The 21,827-nt window shown below is 39.9% G+C and overlaps 1 protein-coding gene across 1 annotated transcript in view; it reads right to left on the reverse strand.

The window, feature by feature from the left end:
* Positions 1–21,827, reverse strand: part of SCRN1 (secernin 1) — a 1,291,976-nt gene that overhangs the window by 858,332 nt on the left and 411,817 nt on the right. The window contains exon 2 of the mRNA XM_044066834.1: positions 10,843–11,002. Within this exon, the coding sequence (XP_043922769.1) occupies positions 10,843–11,001 (159 nt within the window). The 5' untranslated portion in view covers position 11,002. The remainder of the gene's footprint in view (positions 1–10,842; positions 11,003–21,827) is intronic.

Below are 21,827 nucleotides of genomic sequence, written 5' to 3' on the forward strand. Positions count from 1 at the left end.
ATCCTTTTGTGATGAGATAAGCCATGTAGAAGGATTTTCTGACCACTGTGGCAATGTGATTATCAAAGGAGAGACTACTGTCCACCTGTGTCCCAAGGTCTCATCACATTTTCAGCATTAAGTAGACTACCAGCTATGTGGTAGTTCATGGGTACATAGTTTTTACCAAATGGGGATGACAATACACTTTTTGGCATTGAGCTTCAGGCCATGGCTTTGACACCAGGTATCTGTCTCCGTGAGGCCCTTTTGTAGCTTGTCCACATCGTTAGGAGTTTCGATTATGGCTCCTAGTTTGCAGTAATCTGCAAACTTTGTTAGCCAAAGACCTTCTGTGTTGGCCTGCACTTCAGAGAAGTAGATACCAAACAGGAGAGGACCCAGGACTGAACCCTGTGGTACTCCACTTGTCACTGGTCTGATGTCGGATTTGGAATCCGCTACTTTCACAGTGTGGGTTCTGTCCGTGAGCCAGTTGGCAACCCATCTTGTGACATAGGGATTTATACCTAGTTTAGTGAGCTTATCTATAATTCCAGAGTGGAATTTTCGACATGGTAAACCACCAACTACTCATAAACACACTCAAGACTATTTCTCTAGATGACTAGGCTATCCGGTGGTTCCAAACCTACCTATGTGGGAGGCAACTGGCTGTACTGTGCCAGGACAAGCTATCTTCCCTGCTACTCATCACCCTTTGGGCCCCCCAGGGCTCTATATTAGGTCCCCTTCTTTTTTCCATCTTTATTAATGACTTGTACACTGTCATCCATAAAGCAGATTGTATTCAATATGCCGATGACTCCACTTTGATTTGCTCTAGCACCTCCCCTACAGACTTGCAGACTCTATCCCAAAATGTTTTAATACTGTCGAAATTTGGCTCTTTGATTGACAGCTAATTTTAAATCCAAACAAAATTAAGCTGTTGCTCTTCTCTCCCAATCGTAAGGCCTCCTCTTCTACCTTTACTATTAAATCTAACAATGGAACTATTATTGTCCCAGATCTCAGTACCAAGCTCTTAGGTGTAACAGTTGACAATAACCTTAAGTTTGATATGCATATTAATCAAACCATCTTAGCTCTCTATACAAAATTAAAACTTTTCTAACTCCACTAGCTAGGACTGTCACTGCCCGCACACATCTATTTTCCACCCTCCTTTATGCCTCCCCTCTTTTCATGAACTTGAGTAAGTCTGACCTTAACAAACTCTCTAGCTGCTACAATCATATTGCTAGATTTGCCACTGGTGCAGCTTACAGAATCTACCACTGCCTGAACCTAAATCTTCTAAGATGGCTTGACTTGCCTAACCAACTTCAGTACAGTCAATTAATAGTAGCATATAAAAGTCTCCATCAACCTGAAAACACACCTGTACTTAAAAGCATCATCATCCCTTACAGTAACCTCAAGACACTTCGCTCATCCAACAAGCTACTAGTTCAAACACTCAAAACCAACAACTCAGCTGGGGACTTTCTGTTTGCCAACTATGTTGGCAAAACATGGAACTCACTCCCTGCTGAACTTACCTCACATCCCACTCTGTCCCATTTCAAAAAACGCCTTAAACATTACCTTAAAAGCCGTTGGCTTTGTCCTTGTTCATACCCTGACTAACTCCCTCAATACAAACATGTGCTAAAGAGGACATCTGTCTTCATCTAGTTTGCTTTCTCACTGAAAGGCTACTACTTATAGTATTAAATAGGATAGACTGTATGACTTTCTATCCTGTCACGAATGTGCATTTGAAATGCATTTGCAACAGTGATTTACTTCTATTATGTAATATCTCTCTATATATAATATCCTTCTGTACGTATTGTGCTGTTGTAGTGCTTTGACTGTAAAATGTAATAGTTCTTTGTGTGTATGTGTGTAGCTTTTCTCCCTGAGCCACCGCTGAAAATGGACATGTATCCAGTTGGACTATCCCGGTCAACAAATGTAAAATAAAATAAATAAATAAATGTTTCATAGGTTCTTATGTACTTACTGGTCTATTATTCTGTGAAGATCTTAAAAAGCTAGTCTTGCATTCGCATGGTAATTACTAGCCCTTACATTTTACAATATGAGCATCTAAAGACAACTCAGACAAGTATATGCTGGGATAATTATATGTTTCTCCTATCCATGAGAGGCAGTGGGTCTAAACCATGATGCATTTGCGGTTCCCTATCCATTTATCCAGATTACATTTAAATAGAGAAAGAGAAGAACTCTGCTTTATGTGGAGTGGAAGACCATTTCATAGAAGAGGCATTCTCTGAGTTATATACCTATTCATCCAGTGTGTTCTGTTACATTTGCAAAACAGATTGAGGTCCCTTGAGCAGGTGTTTACAACACCGCTGGACTTGCAAATGTGCAGTATGTCTGACGGAAAAGCATCTGCTGAGGCGATATATGCAAAAAAGTAGCCTCCTTTCAATAGCCTGTAAAGAAAAAAGACAAGGCTTTGAGTCAGTCTGCATAGATTTCATGATTTAGGCCTTTGATTTTGTCATAAGAAAGCATTATGGTCATTACAGCTGTGATAAGTGTTTGGACATGTACATACTTAAAGGGACATTATACTCATTAATCGGCATAACGATTGTTGAGTACAATACAACGATTATATCCCTGGAGCTGGACACCATACCTTAGATACAAGTTGTGCAATAAAATAGGATTTCCTTACAACAGTGGATACATGGTGATTAAAGAAAGTACAGCTTTGTACCTATCATAAATGTAGATGTTCGAGTGTTCACCCTGCTGCAATCATCACACTTGGGTTATCCTGTCGTCAGGCGGTCCCGCAGTCGGCCGGAATTCCAAAGTCTTGGTCCGGTGTCGGTTGCTGTCACCTCTTCCCTGACGTCAGTGCGCCAGGGGTATATATAATGCAACCAACGCCATTTTCTTCAGTTTTTCTTGCCCCAGATGTCAGGTGCCCCCAAAAAGGTGGTCAGAAATTAGTACCAAATGGAGTAACCACTGCACAAACACAAAATCCCTTCAGCTATAAGCAAATACATCAGTAAGGCAATGAAGAGATTTAGCCAGTAGATCAGAGGGGATGGATGGGGGGTAACCTGGACTGCAGCAAGGTGAACACTCGAACATCTACATTTATGGTAGGTACAAAACTGTACTATGTTCATCGTGTTACCCTGCTGCAGTCATCACACTTGGGTTGAATCCCAAAGCTAAGGTAGGGGGGAGGTACCATAGAGGGTTAGTGGAGGCAATAAGTCCCTGCAGAACTGCAGTGGCGAAGCCCGCCCTGGACTTAGAGTAAAGAGGTAAGTGATAGTGTTTGGTAAAGGTGTGTACTGAACTCCAAGTTGCAGCTTCTAAAATTTCCTTGGTTGGAACCCCCCTGAGAAAGGCTGTAGAGGTAGCTGTTGCCCTGGTAGAGTGGGATCTGATGGTAGCAGGAACTGGTTTCCCATGATGGGTATAGCAGAAACGTATGCAATGACCTATCCATTTAGAAATGGTTTGCTTTGATATAGCCTTCCCTTGGGAAGCTGTAGCATAGGATACAAAGAGCTGGTCAGATTTTCTGAAAGCCTTGGACTTAGAGTAAAGAGGTAAGTGATAGTGTTTGGTAAAGGTGTGTACTGAACTCCAAGTTGCAGCTTTTAAAATTTCCTTGGTTGGAACCCCCCTGAGAAAGGCTGTAGAGGTAGCTGTTGCCCTGGTAGAGTAGGATCTGATGGTAGCAGGAACTGGTTTCCCATGATGGGTATAGCAGAAACGTATGCAATGACCTATCCATTTAGAAATGGTTTGCTTTGATATAGCCTTCCCTTGGGAAGCTGTAGCACAGGATACAAAGAGCTGGTCAGATTTTCTGAAAGCCTTAGTTTTGTCCAAGTAGTAACGAAGCTGCCTATGAATGTCCAAGGAATGTAGGAGTCTCTCACCTTTGTTCTGTGGATTGGGGAAGATGGTGGGTAAGTGGATGGTTTGATTTAAAGCTACACTAGAAACCACCTTACGCATACAAGAAGGATTAGTTCGTAGAGAATCTCTGTCTTGATGAAAAATGAGGAAAGGTTCCACTGCCATTAGTGCCTGTAGCTATGAGACTCTTCTAGCTGAAGTTATTGCTAGGAGCAGGGCAGTCTTCCATGATAGGAACTGAAGATCTGCAGAGAAAGCTGGTTCAAAGGGAGGTAGAGTTAGTTTTTCCAGAACAAAATTTAGGTCCCATGTTGGTGTAGGAGCTCTCCTGGGTGGTCTAATGTTTTTTGCCCCTCTGGGGAACTGCCTTAGAAGAGGATGTGAAAATAAAGGTGGATCCGTGTTGTAGTGAGCTGAAATAGCTGAAGCATGGATTTTAATTGAGGAAAAGGAAAGTCCTTTGTGCAACATCTCCGCTAAATAATGCAGAATTTGAGGCATGTGAGGCTAAATTGTGTCTTGGCCTTTAGCTTGGTTCCTGGAACAAAACCTTTTCCATTTGTCCGAATAAGCCTTCCTGGTGCTTGGCCTCCTGGCTTCCAGAATAACATCCAGAACTGCTTGTGAAAGAGGAGCTGGTTGGATGTTTAGTTGATTTGCCATGCAGCCAGATTTAAAGTTTTGAGCTGGCTGTGAAGAATCTGATTGTTTTGTTGTGTGAGCAAATGGGGGATTTGAGGCAATATCCATGGTGGACTGTGGGCCATATTTTTCAATAGCGGATACCAGTGCTGGCGTGGCCAGTCTGGGGCTATGAGAATCAGTCATGGTCTCTCCTTTTTGACTTTCAAAAGAACCTTTGTGAGGAGAGGCAAAGGAGGGAAGGCATATACTGTCAGGTTTTTCCAACTGAAAGAGAGAGCATCCACTTTCCAAGCTTGATGGTGAAATGTCCTTGTACAAAATTTTGTCAGTTGATAGTTTTGAGGACTGGCAAACAGGTCTATGTTTGGAAGGCCCCATTTTTGAGTAATCATTGCAAATATTTGTGGATCTAGTTTCCACTCGTAGGGATCCTTGATGTTTCTGCTGAGGTTGTCTGCCAATATGCTCTTCTGTCCTGGCAGGAACTGAGCTTGTAACTGGACTTGGTAGGCCAGAGCTGTGTTCCATAAGATCATTGCTTGCCTGCATAGAGGGTAGGAATGTGTACCCCCTTGTTTGTTTATGTACCACATTACTCTGGTGTTGTCCGTCTTTATTGCAAGTTGTCCTGGATGTAATAGATCCTTGAAGGCTGTCAGAGCTTTCTGTACAGCTAGCATCTCTTTTTGATTTATGTGCAGATTTCTTTGATCTGCAGTCCATAGGCCTTGAATGCATTGTCCTGCCATGTGTGCCCCCCAGGCATAGTCTGAAGCATCTGTTGTGATAGTTTGCCTGGCTGGGGCAAGGTGAAAGGCTGACCCTTGTTGAGGTGACATGCCTGTGACCACCATAGAAATTCCTGTTGTAGGCAGGGAATGAGAGATATCATTGTGTCCAAGCTGTGGCTGTGTTGAGACCATACGCTTTTTAGGTACCACTGTAATTTCCTCATATGCAGCTTTGCAAATGGTATTATTAGTATGCAAGATGCCATGAAGCCCAAAGCCTGCAGAATTTTTCTTGCAGTTAATTGGGTCTTTGTTGCCATTGTCTTGAAATATTGAGTCAGTTGTAGTTGTTTGTCTGGCGTAAGATAAGCCTTCTGGGCCATTGTATTCAAGCTGGCACCCAGGAATGTCATTTTTTGTGAGGGTACTAGTTTTGACTTCTTTTCGTTTACTGTGTACCCCAGGCAGTTTAGTAGATGCTTTACAAAGGCCAGATGATGTAAGAGAATGTCTTTGCTTTCCGCTTGGATGAGGCAGTCATCCAAGTATGGATATATTTGAATTTCTCTTTGTCTGCAGTATGCTATTACTGGTGCCAGGCATTTTGTGAAAACTCTGGGCGCAGTAGATAAGCCAAAGGGCAGTGCAGAGAATTGGTAATGGGTTGAACCTGCAATGAAACAGAGGTATCTTCTGCAACTTTGTCTGATAGGGACATGCAGGTATGCCTCCTTGAGGTCCAACGTTACTAACCATGCTTCCTTGCCCAACATGGGAAGTAGCTGCTGTAGTGTTAGCATCTTGAATTTGGGTACTTGTAAGTAAGTGTTTAGAATTGAAAGGTCCAGAATTGGCCTCCAGGCATTGTCCTTTCTGGGCACTAGAAAGAATCTTGAGTAAAATCCTTGACCTTGCTCTCGAGTAGGTACCAGTTGAATGCTCTCATGTCCATGAGAGCTGTAATTTGCTTTTGTGCCTCTGCCCATTGATTTTGTGGCAGGTTTGGCATTCCTCTTTTCATTGGCAAGGTGTGAAAGTGGAATCTGTATCCTCGTAAAATTATGTCTAGGACCCATTTGTCCTTTGTGACAATGTGCCAGTTGTCTGCAAAAAGTGCGAGTTTTCCCCCTAAGGAGGCTGCCAAGAGAGTATTGCTTGGCCAGATGAGTTGCAAGTCATTGAGTTTGCCTTCTGGTGGATTGAGACCTGTCTTCTCCTCCCTTTTGTGTTGTAGTGCCCCATTGTCGAGGTTTATACTGTGCTTGTGGTTGTCCTCTGCCCCTTGGGCGTCTGTATTTACCCCTCTGTGGTCTGTCAGTGGCTGGAAAGGACCAATTTTTTGTTGGCCAGTTTCTGCTGAAGCGAGGGGGTTGTACTTGTAGGAAATCTTTGACTGTTTGCATAGATTTTGCCTTGTCTTCCATTTTCTTTAAAACTTCTTCTGCTTTAACTCCCAAAAAGAACATCCTGCTGTAAGGGAGCATCTAGTAGTTTTGCTTTAACATGATCAGGCAGAGTTTGTTCCTTTAACCAAGCATGCCTACGTATAACAGACCCAGTGACAGCTGCTCTGCAGGAGGCCTCCAAAGAATCAAACCCACATTGTAAGGTATGTTTGCCCACCTGCTCAGTGGCGTGCAACAGATCCTGTACTTCTTTCAATTCAGATTGTTGAGGGAGAGTCGTTATTCTTTGCTTTAACTGAGAGATAAGAAATTGCTGATACTTAAGCATGTGAAAATGGCAATTAAGTGCCCTCACAGCTAGTGTGGCTGAGGTGTAAACCTTTTTCCCCCACCTGTCTAGTGCTCTGGAATCCCTCTCAGAAGGTACTGGGTTTTTAGCCATAGAAGCCTTAGCCCCCTTGGGACCCTGGGAGATAGTCTCTGGGTCAGCTACAGGGCTTTTGTAAAGAAATTTGTGGGAATCAGGCACTCTATAGTATCTGTCAGGTTTAGCCGGAGTAGGAGGTAGAGAGTCAGGGTTGAAACTGGATTCTAAATATACATCATCCACAATGTCCAAAACTGGAGGGATGGCAAGTGGTCTGTGCTGGGGGAGTAAAAGAAACTCTCTGAGCCTTTTCTTTGAATCAGAGCAGTCCTGACCTTCCCAGTGAAAATGTTCCCTCATAGTGTGTAAAGTTTCCCCAAAGGAGTAGTCTTCTGGAGGAGAAGCTGAGGGAATAGAGTCCTCAGCATCAGAATCTTCATAAGGAGAGAAGGAGTAGTCTTGGTTCTCAGAGGAGTCTGAAGAAATGGACATTTGCTCAGAGGATGTATAATCTTCCTCTTGTCTAGGCCTTTTGACAGGAGGGGGCTGGGAACCCCTGATTAAAGAAATCAAATCTTCAGCCATTTTGAGCATCTGTTTCTTAGGCATGGGGCCTTGAATAGGAGACTGAAGAGCAGTCCTTTTAGATTTAGAAGGAGTCTTCGACTTAAAGAACGTTTTAATGGTGAGAGTCATCGGTCTGAAAACACCTTCAGAAACCGATGGCGTTTCTGTAGCACCGACGTCTTTTGTAGCAAAGTCGTCGGAAGGGTCTGAAGTAAAAGGCTGCGTCAGCCCGGTACATTCAGTCAAAATATCCGTAGCGGTCTCGGGTTCCAGATCTGCGGTAGTCAGGGGCTGCATCGGAGCCTCACTAAGGACCGGAGAACCGGAGACCGGATCAGCCGAGGCCTCGGAATCTGGCTTAGGCTTGGGTTGTGGGTCCTTATCCCTGCATTTTTTGTGCACGCCGGTAGTCGGTTGCTCCGACGGCATGGTGTAGTTAAATTTCCTACCGAAGTAGTGTCGTGCGAAATCAAAGCGTCTTTTAATAGTACGTTTATTAAACCTAGCACAAAAACGACAAGTAGTGACGTCGTGGTCTGGGCCTAGGCAAGGTATGCAATAAGAATGAAAATCCTTATGAGGTATTTACTTCCCACAAGAAATACAATTGTTAACTTTTTCTGACATCGGTCTGAGGCAAGGAAAAGTTTCCCCAATGGGGTACTTAGCTTTATAGAAGACTTCGGTCTGAAATTCGAATTCGAAAATCTCAGGAGTCGGCCGACCGGCACTTGTGAACTGCTTCTGCTTCAGGCACCGCTCGGCAAGAAAGACTGAAGAAAATGGCGTCGGTTGCATTATATATACCCCTGGCACACTGACGTCAGGGAAGAGGCGACAGCAACCGACGCCGGACCAAGACTTTGGAATTCCGGCCGACTGCGGGACCGCCTGACGACAGGATAACCCAAGTGTGATGACTGCAGCAGGGTAACATGATGAACATCAGTTCATTATCAATATAGGTTCTCAGATCACTAACTAAGGGATCAATTTTCAGGACCATCTTTTCAGTGTGATGGTTAAACAAACAGTCATGATTGACTAAGGATATGATTAGACATTACATGGCATTTAGTTTTAGTCCATTTTTTCACACCAACTATTTGTTTGGGGCATACCTTCTTGTCAGATCCTGGTGTCCTCTGGGGAGTTTAGGACAACACCGAGTTTGCAGTCCTGTACATTCCTGGTCAGTTACAAACCCTTAACTTTAGCTTTGACATCCAAGAAGCAAATAAAAAGGAGGAGTGGCCCAAGGACTGACCCCTAGACCACTTCACCAGTAACAGGTCTTTTTGAGTAGGTAGATCCACCAAGCCTAACTTCCTGTGCTCTATTTGAGAGTCAATTTATCTGCCATGTACATAGTGGTTATAATTTAGGTGGTAGAGTTTATCTATGATACCGAAGTGTAAGATGGTATTGAATGCCTTTGCAAGGTCTACATATGTAGTGTAAACTGATTTGCTCTTATCCATTGCTTCAGTGACTTTTTCTGAAGTCAACCAGATTAAGTAGGTAGGACCTGCCCTTGACAAACCTGAACAGGGGTTTAGACAAGAGTCTACACGTTACCTATAATCCCATTTACTAGCTTCACAATGATCTTTTCCATGGCTTACAGATGAGACTGGTCATGCTTTCAGATCCATAATTACAGTGCTTCACTGAAGCCTGAACTTTGTGCAAAGATATGACTACCGCTGTCTGCCTTTCATCTGGCAAGACCTGTTATGAGGCTAATACCAAACAGCATCTGTAGGGGGTATGACAAGTCATGTTTCAAGCTAGCCAACGGGTAAGCCTGGTATGTTATCTGTCTCTATGGATGTGGTGATCTTGGCACTAAATAGTGCCTTGTTGTTAGGATAATAGGGAGGGTGTAGATGTGGGAATTAGAACAAAGCTTTGTTCTGAAAAACAGTGTAATAGAAACAGGGGTGAAGTTATAGCTGAGTCTGTCCGACAGTAGATTTGCTAAGTCCTCTGGGTCCATGTATATGATACTCATGCAGTTCTAGACATTGTTTCTGAGATTTGTAACACATTTAAAGAAGGCTATGTGGTTATCCTTAGCCTAGGTGACTATTTTACCGCATATCGGACTTTGGTTGATTTGATCAGGATCCAGAGTTCCTAGTTTAGTTTAACAAGAGCATTTTTAGCTTCCTGAGTGTTACATTTACTTTTGCATGCCATGCCACATGTTGATGTCTGGCACAGGCCTGGAGTTATGTTAGGGACAGTTATGCTGATCCCTACAATGGCCACTGCTGGCTGTCACTAATCTCTCAGTAATTAGGAAGACCAGAAAACCCACCATGCCTTTGGGAGAACAAGATGAAATTATGGCATTTTTAGTTGTGCTTCACACCTACTCCTCTTCCAAGCACTAAACACAATGTTATTATGGGTCTTGGCTCAAATTTTGTGATCATACAAACAATGCTGATTATTTTATGGATCAAATTTTAGACGCCTTTCCATAACAAACATCAGAATCAAGATCTGAAATGACAGAGCACCACAAAAAAAAAAAAAAACGGTATGCTTATGGCTACCCCCTCCCACTTCGGTATATAACACATGACAGCCACTTATGAGAGTGTTTATGCTACAGATTAGAAAATAAGTCAAAATGAGAGACAAAAGGCAAGAAGGATAATTTCATTCTACATCAACAAAGGAGAGTCCAAGAATTCAGATCCCCACAGATATAATCTCAACAGTTCATTCCTTAAGTACAGCAGAAAAAACAGTGAACTTGACAAAGGAACATTAACGGATTCTTCTAAAAGGCACATTCATGATTCAACTAGTGTGTGTAAACATGTGACTGCAACCCTAATGTCCCAGTAGAGTCTAGTAATTTGAGACCTAATACACAGAAATTAGAGACTCATGTTCATATTTCAACTGGCTTCACATAATTCTTCCGTGCAATATCTCTACTGCCACTATCGACACTTAAAACAAGGCAAAAGATCCTGCTGACACACATTTTCAGTATTTCAACCATAAAAAGCAAGACCTCGCTGTGATTATTGAAGATATACATCACGTTTACGGACAGGGAAGTGCATCTGATGGGCACCTCATCTTTTCTAAGAATGGTTCTTTGTAAACTGCAATCCATGGCAGAAAGGCAGGATTAATAACCATGTTTTAGGGGAAACCTATTAGGAAATGACATCATGTTCCCTCTTACCTCAACTTTACTTCCTGCTTCATGTGTTGCGGATGGAAAATAGACTACCTCCTGTACTTCATCTCTAGGTCTTGCTGAATTTTTCCCAAAGATCAGATGTCCACCTTCTGTGGCAGGAGGAAGTGCAACAAAACAGTAACTTGGAGGAGCCACAGCCATCCTGAAAAAAAAAAATGTATAAATGTCCTCTGTACTTGTAAAAACTCACCTTCACCATCTGCCCAAAAATATATTATGGAATATATGTAAGTCTGGTACGGACAGCCTTCCTGAAGTTCAGCAGTTACACTGATTTAGTGTACTGCACTTTAATGTCTTCACAAACACAGGAACATATAAACATATACGTCTCTTTACACATTACTTTTGCATCATAAAACTTCTGCAATACTCTACAGAACTTTATTCATAATAATACTTTAATTGCATGAACTAATTTCATTGTTTATTTGTGATACTTGCATGTCTACTGACCCAGGCTGAACCTAAAAATGGTCCACTAAGATCAGTGTTCTACCCAGTTAACAAAAAATTAAAGTAAAACAAAATAAAACAATCAGTCCTGACATCATTGCACTGTACTGTCAATAAATGAGGCCATTTTTTGGAAGACATCTTTTTGAGAAGGGATGGATATTTAGCTCTAGTCTATATTTATTTCTGTATCTATAGATTAGAATTACATCAGCTCCAAAGGACACTCGCACTTCTGTCAAATGCCACAGATCTCAAAGGATGGCCTCAAAGTACTAACAGAGATACTACTGCCCCAGAGACAGAGAAACAGAAACAGCTGTTGTCTAGGCTCCCAGAGTAATTTTGTAGAAGCAGGGTATCCTGAACACTGTCAACACTATACCTGCTGCAGTATGCACAGGCATTTTAGAGAAGGGCAAGGAAAAAAAACTGACAATGTGCTCATGATGAGTGTTTTCTCACGTCTTTACGACTATGTGTCTATTTACACAATCTAAAGCAGTGCACACACTGCTTTACATTCTTTCATCCCAGTCAATAATTCAGACTTTATTTCAGCCTCCAGTGGAGGTAAATATCAATGGGAATTTGAGAAGAAACTGATCTGACATTGGGTTCCTGCTGTACTGTGATGGATAACAGATCAATACGATACTTAAAGAAATGCAGAACATAGCTTTTTATTTAATGTTTGTTTACCAGATTAATGGACTGATCAAAAAGACCCATTTCAACAAATGCCCAAAATATAAGTATAGAAAATGCTGACAATACATATAACAGCAAATACTGCAGTTATAATATCATTCATAAATTAGTATACACAACTGTATATATACAACTGATATATATATATATATATATATATATATATATATAAAATCAGATACAGAATAATTAAAAATTAATAAGAAATGCAAGTATAACAGCAAGTGGTGAATACAGACAATATCATATACAGTGAAAGTAAAACATTTCCCATGTTGAAACAGTTCTGGATACTTTAAACAGCTTTAGGCAACTGGGATGGGGGTAAGAGGAAGCATTTAGAATCTGAATAATGAATTAATTTTGGTTAGGAACTAATTTTGGATCTAAATTATTTTATGTTGTCATAGTTTCTAATACCAAGGGATAAGGCATCCCAGCTCCTGCACCCAATCGCAAAAAAATTAAAGTTAAGAAGACAAGACTTAACCATTCTTTTACAGGAAGCCAGTTTGATTAATACGGGTTAACACAATGATGCTCATATTTTTTTAAAAAGAAAAACAAATCTGTATTTAAAGCTTAGTAAGGGAACACATGTAGGATTAATGAATCTGACCAATATTACATTATATTCAGCTTGTGCAGGTCCCTACAGCTTCAGAACTGCAGAGTTGTATACCAATGTACCCCATAATATGATGAATGGGGTCTATATTATATTTTTGAAAGTTTCAAACATCGAACACCATATGGTCGACAACATATGAGCGATGTTTGAAATTTCGAAAATATAATAAAAAAATAAAAATAAAAAAAATACTTACCTAAATGCTGTAGGCAGGGGGTTCACCCCCCACACCCCCGCTACTTAAATATTCCTACTCCGAGATTGCATTGCATTGAAGTAAAGGGAAAATATTCCCTGCAGCGATTTCCGTGTTATGAGTGAGACGTTTCGACCAATTGGGTTCACTCAATACGCATTCTCCATTTACAATTTTCGATCACGTGATAGGAACCCGATGAAATGCATGCTTGGTCTGGCTTCTTAACTACAAAGAAATGTTATCCAAGAGACATTTGCATGCTGCAAAAAGATGGGATTCAAATACATCAGCTGGTATCTGAAACACAAAACAATTAAGTGCCAAACCTATACAGTCAGTCAGGGACATAAAATCTAAGGTCCACAGTGGGCATCAGCATGTGTTTGTTAGTGCAAAGAGGCAATGAACTCTGACCCCCCATGAGCTATGCAGCACAATATTGTTCTGAGGTTGTGTGTGTGTGTGTGTACACACAGTAAAGTACCACATATAAGTGTAGCTATACTGAGCACTGACAGCATGTACATGGGAATCCATACGCAGTGTGTGTCACACAATGTATAAGAAAGCAATTCTGAGGATGGCCTGGCTTATATCCTTTGTTACACTGTTGTAACACCATCTAGTAAACCAGTTTCTTTTATTACTGGTGCTCTGCTACAAGGCACAGATGAAAGTGGATTCTTTCTAGGTAGCAGACTGTTGTACAGTGGAAACAGGTATTCCTCATACATCTCAATGGCATTAATATTTCTGGAGGTATGGAGCAGAAATGTAAAACATGCTGCTGATAGGCAAGAGGAGAGATGGTGGAGTCTTCAGCCTTTTTTCCAGTTTGACCTCATTAAATGTGAACTTGAAAGTACTACTGCTATACATATTATGATATGTAAGTTGTGGTTATACTAACAAACTATGCAGTATCTAGAGAAACAAATTAAAAAGGTGACCTCCAGTGATACAGTATTTAAGCTGCTGCCTCCCACAGCGCTGATCAATTCAAAGTCAACTTTACTCACAAGAAGGCAACTGTGGGGAGTGACAGTACAATGATTTATCTCCCATAATTCACTTATTACACACACATGATGATTACCATGACAGTGAAGCACCTTGGAATACAAGATATAAATATACCGCATTATATCATGTTATCTGCTAAATGATAAAGAAAAAAAATTCTGTTGAGTAAAATAACTGATAAAACTGTATAAAGCCTAGTGCTTAGCTATTCATATATATCTATATGCATGAAAGCAGAAATGTGTTTTCAACCACACTTGTTTCAAACTCTTTAGTACTACTGATGTTTAACATTCCAAACAACTTAAATTTAAGTTTTCACACTCTGATTAGAATGTGGTAGACAAATCCTACTTCTGTGGTTGATTTGAAGACTAATAATTCCAAGAAAAAGTGAATAATCCATCACCATTATAAATGTACCAGCACAAGAAATATGAATGCAAGCACTATTTTTTTAATTGCTAGTTAAGTTTGGGTTTCTTAGTTTCTGTGTTATCCTTCACTCAAAAATCCTAGTACAAATTATGCAAGAGTGAACATTCTGAAAAGACATGGCACAACAGCAGCTAGTCATCCATTAAGTGAGAGCACTTGGCCAAGTAACTTTACATGGCAATGAAGCTAAAACTGCATTGGTGAAAATAAGAATGTATACAGCCATACAAACTTAACAATCTGGTTATGTAAGTGGTGGACTGAGTATGAGCAGAGAATATATGAAAGGAATTGCCAGATCCAGAACCTTAACTACCTGAATTACTGAGATTTACAAACAGCATTTGGTTAAGGGATATATGACGATACAGCAAGATAAAACAACGGTTTAACTGAATCTGAGAAATTCGGCAATGTCATATGCAGGTGCATAGGTATTATAAAGATTTTTGGGGAAGCATAGCTGTTTTGCAGTAAGGATATTCAGGAAAAGTCTGAGATTCACAGATATATAATGCGTAGTGCAACAGCAATCAGCACGTAGCAGCCTTGCACAGCATGTGAACAGTTTCAGAAAATGCCAAACGTATGTCTACTTAGCTGTGAGTTGCTTCACACAGTGAACTCCTAAGACTGCTAGTGCACTGCTTGTTTTTGAATCTTAGCCAAATCCTGAAACCTGAATGTACCTCTGAAATTAAAACTATCCTTCTAGCCCCAAAATAGTGAAACAAAATGTAAAAGTATATAGGACCAAACCACAAGTACTCTGGCCAAACAACAAAGCATGTAAAAATATTTGCAAATTTCCCTTTATAAAAAGCATCAAAGGGAGCTATGCAAATTTACAGCGAAAAATAAAAAAGTTTTAGCAAAGAGGCTTATGAATGTGCAGTGGCATACAGATCTTTATTAATGCGCTCAAGCCAACGAGTCATGTTCCACTAACTTGGGATATGCTTTACATTTAGGACTTATCAGTACAGACTAGGTGGAAACAAAAGAAAGGGTGACTGAAGAAAACAGGCTGATGCTGCAATAAAGACAAATGCATATGAATAACCCAGCTCTGTTAAAAATGCTACATCTAAAGAAATCCCAATCCCTCTGCACCACACACTCCAGAGACCTTCATAGGTTCATAGGTTCATAGGTGAGTACTAAGCTAACTGCCCTTGCGAGCCATTTTAAGCCTAGCCAATTATCCCTTGTGAGACTCAAACCCTGCACCTTGTGTTTGTAAGGCAAACACCTTAACCATTAGGCCACCCTCCCAACCCCAACCTCATTACCACAATTAAAAGAACATGCTGGAGGGACAGGTTCATAACCCAGAGACTGCCCATGCTATGGAACAGACTTCACATACATGTCAAGCAGAGCACCTCACTGACCCTCTTCAAGAGAAACACTGATGTGTGGATGGGAAATATAAAATTCTCCCCGGTGATAACTCCAGTGGCTCTACTCGACAGAGGCACTGGGAACTAAGGTCAGGTGGCACTGTGCCAGGGTAATCCTATGGGCTAGGCTTGTAAAGGCCCCAGGGCCATTAGCCTAGTACACACCTACGAACCTATATGAATAAGGGCAGGGGGCAATCTTCAGTAAATTGTGAGTGCTGAAACCAAAACTCTAGCCAAACATCAAAGACTGAAGTAATACCTATTTTATGAACTTTAACAACGATCTGATTTAGAAATGGGGTTAATTCTGGTTGGGATATTAAAACCCTTAGACATCTGAGCAGTGCTGTAGCTGGTTCATCTGGTGCCTGGTGCCATTCTTCTGGTTTGGTGCCCCAACCTCTATCACACCCTCACATTCTATTGATGATGTGAGGAGCAAAACAAGACAGAGGGTGTGTGCCACATCATCCCTGTCACATCGTCACATCCTACTGATGTGAGGAGCAAATTCAGCACTCACAGTCACACCCCTTAACACCTTCTGCCCAGGGTGGCTGCCCCTTTGACCCCCACCCCCACCCTAGCTAAGTTTGAAAAATGAAAAGGTGATACTCCAGCTATGCTCTGAAGAATTCCTAACAAGAAGACTTGAATGTATTTGTATCAGGGTAGGTACAAATAATCTTCAACTAGGCTTTTTTGGGAACTGTACATACGTCCTATGATATAACAAGGTTTACTAATGCACTTGTGCTTCTAAACTAAAGGCATTTCTGATGGACACTCACGTTGAGGGAGGGGCCCTTCTTACAGTATTCTCTCCACTCTAGTAATTCTATGCAAAAATAAATACATCAATAAGTCCATCGCATTAAAGTAAGCAAACATCTGAACTTATCTAAAAACAAGATGCTGTCTTTTGGCTGTGTTAACCTGGTAAAATAAACTACAATAAAAAGGTTGACTAAAACAAAATTCCACAAAGTTCTGCTACTAGCTAGCATATGCCATGAAGATTTTAAGTAAAAAAGATAACACATATGTATGTATAAAGAGTTTCCCTAAAAGCTAAAACTTAACTCCTGAAACACTTAATTCATGTGGATCAGAAGGAATACCCATACAAGTCAAAAGTACTTTTCTAACTAAAAAATGAAAGTGTTACAGAGACTACTGTACATCAGAAGATCATGAAAACTCAGCTCCACCACAAAGTGCAAATGTATCTGTACTTAGTTTCATCATACTCTTTGCAATTAACAGAGCACTGCACCTATAAAGTTAGAATGCAGCTGTGTACAAGGAAACTGCACAATGGTTCTTGCATGTAAGTGTAACTGTAGCATGTTTCATAAACCTGAACCACTCTACAGTTCCACAGTGCACAAAGTCTGACCCATCAACTATACCAGAGATGGCGAACCTATGACACGTGTGTCAAAGGTGACACACCGTGATGTTTTGGGTGACACACCAGCGTTCACTAACACCTAAGTTAACAAAGAAACTGAATGAGCAAAAATACAAGAAATATGTAACCCTGTACTTATTTATTAAAGCTCAGCAACAAAAAAGTCATTAACTGAAATTAATCACATCAAATGCAACGTGTTCCATATTGTTTTTCAGTTAAATTCAAAATTACTATTAAAATTAGGGTAATTTTTGGTGCACTATTTTAAGTCCAATTATTAGTGCACTTATTATTTTCTCTATTATAAGCCACTGATTTTACTTTTACTTTTTAAAAGATAGCAGCACACGATTGGACTGTATTTTTTAAAATAAATGAATATGTAAAAAATTGTTTCTCTTTTGCTGGGGGGTTGACACGCCAGCAGAGTCAAGATAGGCATTTTCCAAATTTTTGACACACTGAGCCCAAAAGGTTCGCCATCACTTAACTATACAAACACTATGCAGTTGATAGATCAGACCTTGTGTGCTGATCCATCATCTATATAAACACACGTCTATCTATATATATATATATATATATATACATATATATATATACATATATATATACATATATATATATATATATATATATATATATATATATATACATGGGTCTAGTTCAGTAGACCAAAAGACCAGAACAATGAGATTAAAATCATGAACATTCACAAGCACGAAATCCCATAACAACGAATGTTTATAACAACGAATAATAACACAACATTGAATATATACATCGAATATGGCACCAACTACCTTTAAAGCACCATCCTCAAATAGTACATGTTAGCATATCAAACAGAACATCACCACATTAGAAAAAGTACAAATACATCCCAGGAAACTGTTGATATTGTGCTATGCACCGAAGACGCCTTGGCTAACATAAACATGGAAGCCCCGGGAGTGTTAGGCAGACTATACCAAACAGTGTCTTCTCAAAAGGGAAAACAGCTGTTAGTAGTAGAAACAGAAGCTTATTGGGAGACATCAGCAGTTTCAGAATGTGTTAGCTAATAGAGCGGAATATTCAGCTCTTGAATTTCCCGCGGTGGTGGTGTTGCGGTAGCGTTGTCGCCTCACAGTAAGACGTTGTCCGGTTCGATTCTCAGCTAAAGCATCTTCTGCGTGGAGACATGCACGAATGGGCGTTTGGGCTTCCTTCGTTGAAGGTTGTGCGTCAGGGCTGATAACTCGGTACGTAAAAATCAACTACCAATCATTAGCGGACCGGAGTTCAGCTGTGGCGACCCCTAACTGGGAAAAGCCGAAAGACACAAACATTCAGCTCTTGAATTTGTGAAGCCTATCACTAGAATACTGAAAATGTAATCCTGGTTTAAACACATTCCGTGCTAATAGTGGGTTGAAGTGTTGGCAGTGAACAAAATATAGTCTGTTGTGTTGCTAAAACGTTCAATGCACGAGAAAAGTTTGCTTTTCCATGTCGGTTATTACAGAGTGGGATTGCTACTGGGAAGTATATTTATTTGCGTGCCGTACAAGTTCTATTAAGGGGCTGTGTGTTTGATTTACACTACATTATAGTATTATATAGTATTCCACAGCTATGAACATGCTAGTATACAAATGACAGCTACTTCTGCATACCAGGCTATTAACATATCCAGTTCCGATAATGTTAACAAGTCATTGCTGGTGTTCTGAGTGTCGTTATTATGGGATTCGTTGTTATGGGATTTCATGCTTCTGAACATTTGTGACTTTAGTCTAGTTGTTTTGATTTTCAGTGTTGTGGTATTAGATAGATATACATATATATATATATATATATATATATATAAATAGATATATATACATATATATATATATAGATATAGATATAGATATACATATATATATATATATATATATATATATATAATAGATATAGATATATATATAAATATATATATATAGATATACATAAATATAAATATATATAGATATACATAAATATAAATATATATATATATATATATATATATATATATATATATATATATATATATATATATATATATACACACATATATATATGCATTGCACGTTGCAGTGATATAGGATACCATTGCAGTATACCAGTGGTATTTGGAGCCTTTCCCCCCAGGCCTATGGTGAAAATGGGCTCCTACCCAGTCAGATTTTTCCCGGTAATCAAATGTCAATAAATAAATAGTAAATCAATAAACTGAAAGCATAATGCCACTCTAAGATTACCAAGTGAAGTCTGGTATGTTGACATTACAGACACTTGACTACCTTTCATGAAATAACTACCTACTTCAGCTGTGATAACATATAAGTTATAAATGTTACACTATAATTCTTGAAATACAAGTCACATAAATATGATTACTGATGTGTGAACGTGATTTCTCCAGCAAAACCTGGTACTCCCGATTTTCTCCACATTTCAGTTTGCATGGTGAAAGCAATGAGAGATACAGGTGCCAATCTACACCCACCAACCAGAGAAACAGGTGCAAATCTACACCCACCAACCAGAGATACAGGTGCCAATCTACACCCACCAACCAGCCAGCCAAAAGGACAGGCATTGCAGACTGCAATTCTGTGTTACAGAGGAGAAGTAGAAACTTGAGCTCTTCTACATACCCTCTCTGTATTTTGCAGTTCTTCTTTGTGTCATTTCTTCAGGCCCAGTAGTGGTCACATTGTGACTATCCCCACTCTTTCCCTGATCACCTCACACAAAATCAACATGTCAAGCAGGCACATTCCACTGCACTATACATATTCTAGTGGACAAAGGTCAACACGCAGTGCTAGGTCTGTTACATGCTGGGTTATGTAGCACAACCATGGACTTCTTAGTAATGGTATCCTGACACCACCGTGTAGTCACAGGCAGAAGAAATTTGTAAAGTAATCTCCCTCACTACCCATTCATGCAGAGCAGTGTCACTTTACATATGAGCAAATTGACAGGACTTCGAGAACCCTGGCTTTACAAAGGGAGGTTGGCACCTGATCACTTGGTGAAAGTAGAGACAGAGTCTGGGTGTGCTAGCATGGTACTGTGCACTATGTGCTCCTGGGCCAAGCTGCTTTATTAAGCTGTACAGATATGCAGCTATGCATAGTTTCCACACTGGATTTGTTGCCACTGTTACTCAGCTCTTTTACACTGAGCAGCACATCATCAGAGCCAGCTGCTTGTACTAAAGTATCGATACATCTATGTGCTCTGTCCTCATTTCCATATTCACATTTTGTGTCGCTTATGAAATTCCATACACTGCAAATTTGCCTTGTAAATCATGTACAGGGCTGCACTGCCTCATTTACATATCTACCATTTACATGGACTGATGCAGGTAAGCAATGGCAAAGGTGAACTTATGACAAATGTCCATGGTGGTGTTTATGATTTGCATACACCTTTGGTATGTCATTCAATTACATACCAGCCCTAAGCAATTGCACAAAGTGTTTATAAATAATTCCTCTGTAAGATAACATGTTTCTGTTATCTATCTCTACATTTAGCTGTTCATTTAGTCTAGGATAACCTTTGATAAAAAAACTCAGTAATGTACTTTTCTGTCCCTGTAACACAAGTATCCAATTAGTCCGAAGCCATCTGGAAAATATGTGTCAATTTTTAAGAATGGTAAATGATTATTTTATCCTGGATATTTTTTTAACTTTAATTATTAGGCAAATGTTAACCTTTTTTATGGTTCCAGGTATATATGTGGTGTTAACTTAGAAGTATGGTGATGGTTACATTAATAATTTTTGGGAGGATGGCCTAATGGTTAAGGTGTTTGCCTTACAAACAAAAGGTACATGGTTTGAATCTCACAGGTGATAATTGGCTTAAAATGGCTTGGAAGGGTAGTCAGCCTAGCTCTAATCTAAAAAAGAGAAGTTTTTTGTGGGTGGGAGGATAGTTTAATGGTTAAGGTGTTTACCTTACAGGCGAAAGATGCAGGGTTTGATTCTCACATGGGGAAACTGGCTAGGCTTGAAATGCTCACAAGGGCAGTTAGCCTAGTTACAATCTATGAACCAATGAATATATACTAGTTCATGTTAGTTACTTTAATTTCATTTAGTCTAGATGCTTATAATCAATTCTGTTTTGCCATTAATGTCACTTTCTGACTTGATGATTATATTTATTTTCTTTTAATGCTATTATTTTTTTTTTCATTTCTTGGGATATGATTTATGCAGGTGTCAAGATTTTTGTGTGGTTCAAATACTTTTGTGCGTGATATGTAAAGTTTCATTATTTTTCTTCAAGTGTGAATAGGGTTGCCACCTATTCATTTTTTTCCAGACTATCCAGAAATCAAACTGATTGTTCAGTAGTTTAGGAAACACTAGACAAACTCCAGTATTCTATTTCAAAAAACAAACAATTAGGTCTTGTTAAATCAACAGATTTACTATGCTTTTCTGTTAAAAAAAAAAAATTGCAAACCAGGAAAAGAGGACGTCCCTCCTCCCCCTGACATGACTATAATGTCACAAAATTTACAGAAAGCAGGTGGGGAGAAGAAAGGGATAGGTGGCATTAGAGGAGCTGCAAGGAATGTGGCCTTGGTCCAGCTTTGGCCACAACGAAAGATGGCAACTCTAAATGTGTATGGAGCTGAGTAAATGA

The sequence above is a fragment of the Protopterus annectens genome, chromosome 3.part1 (assembly GCF_019279795.1).
Source record: "Protopterus annectens isolate FY-2018-M chromosome 3.part1, PAN1.0, whole genome shotgun sequence".
NCBI lineage: Eukaryota > Metazoa > Chordata > Ceratodontiformes > Protopteridae > Protopterus > Protopterus annectens.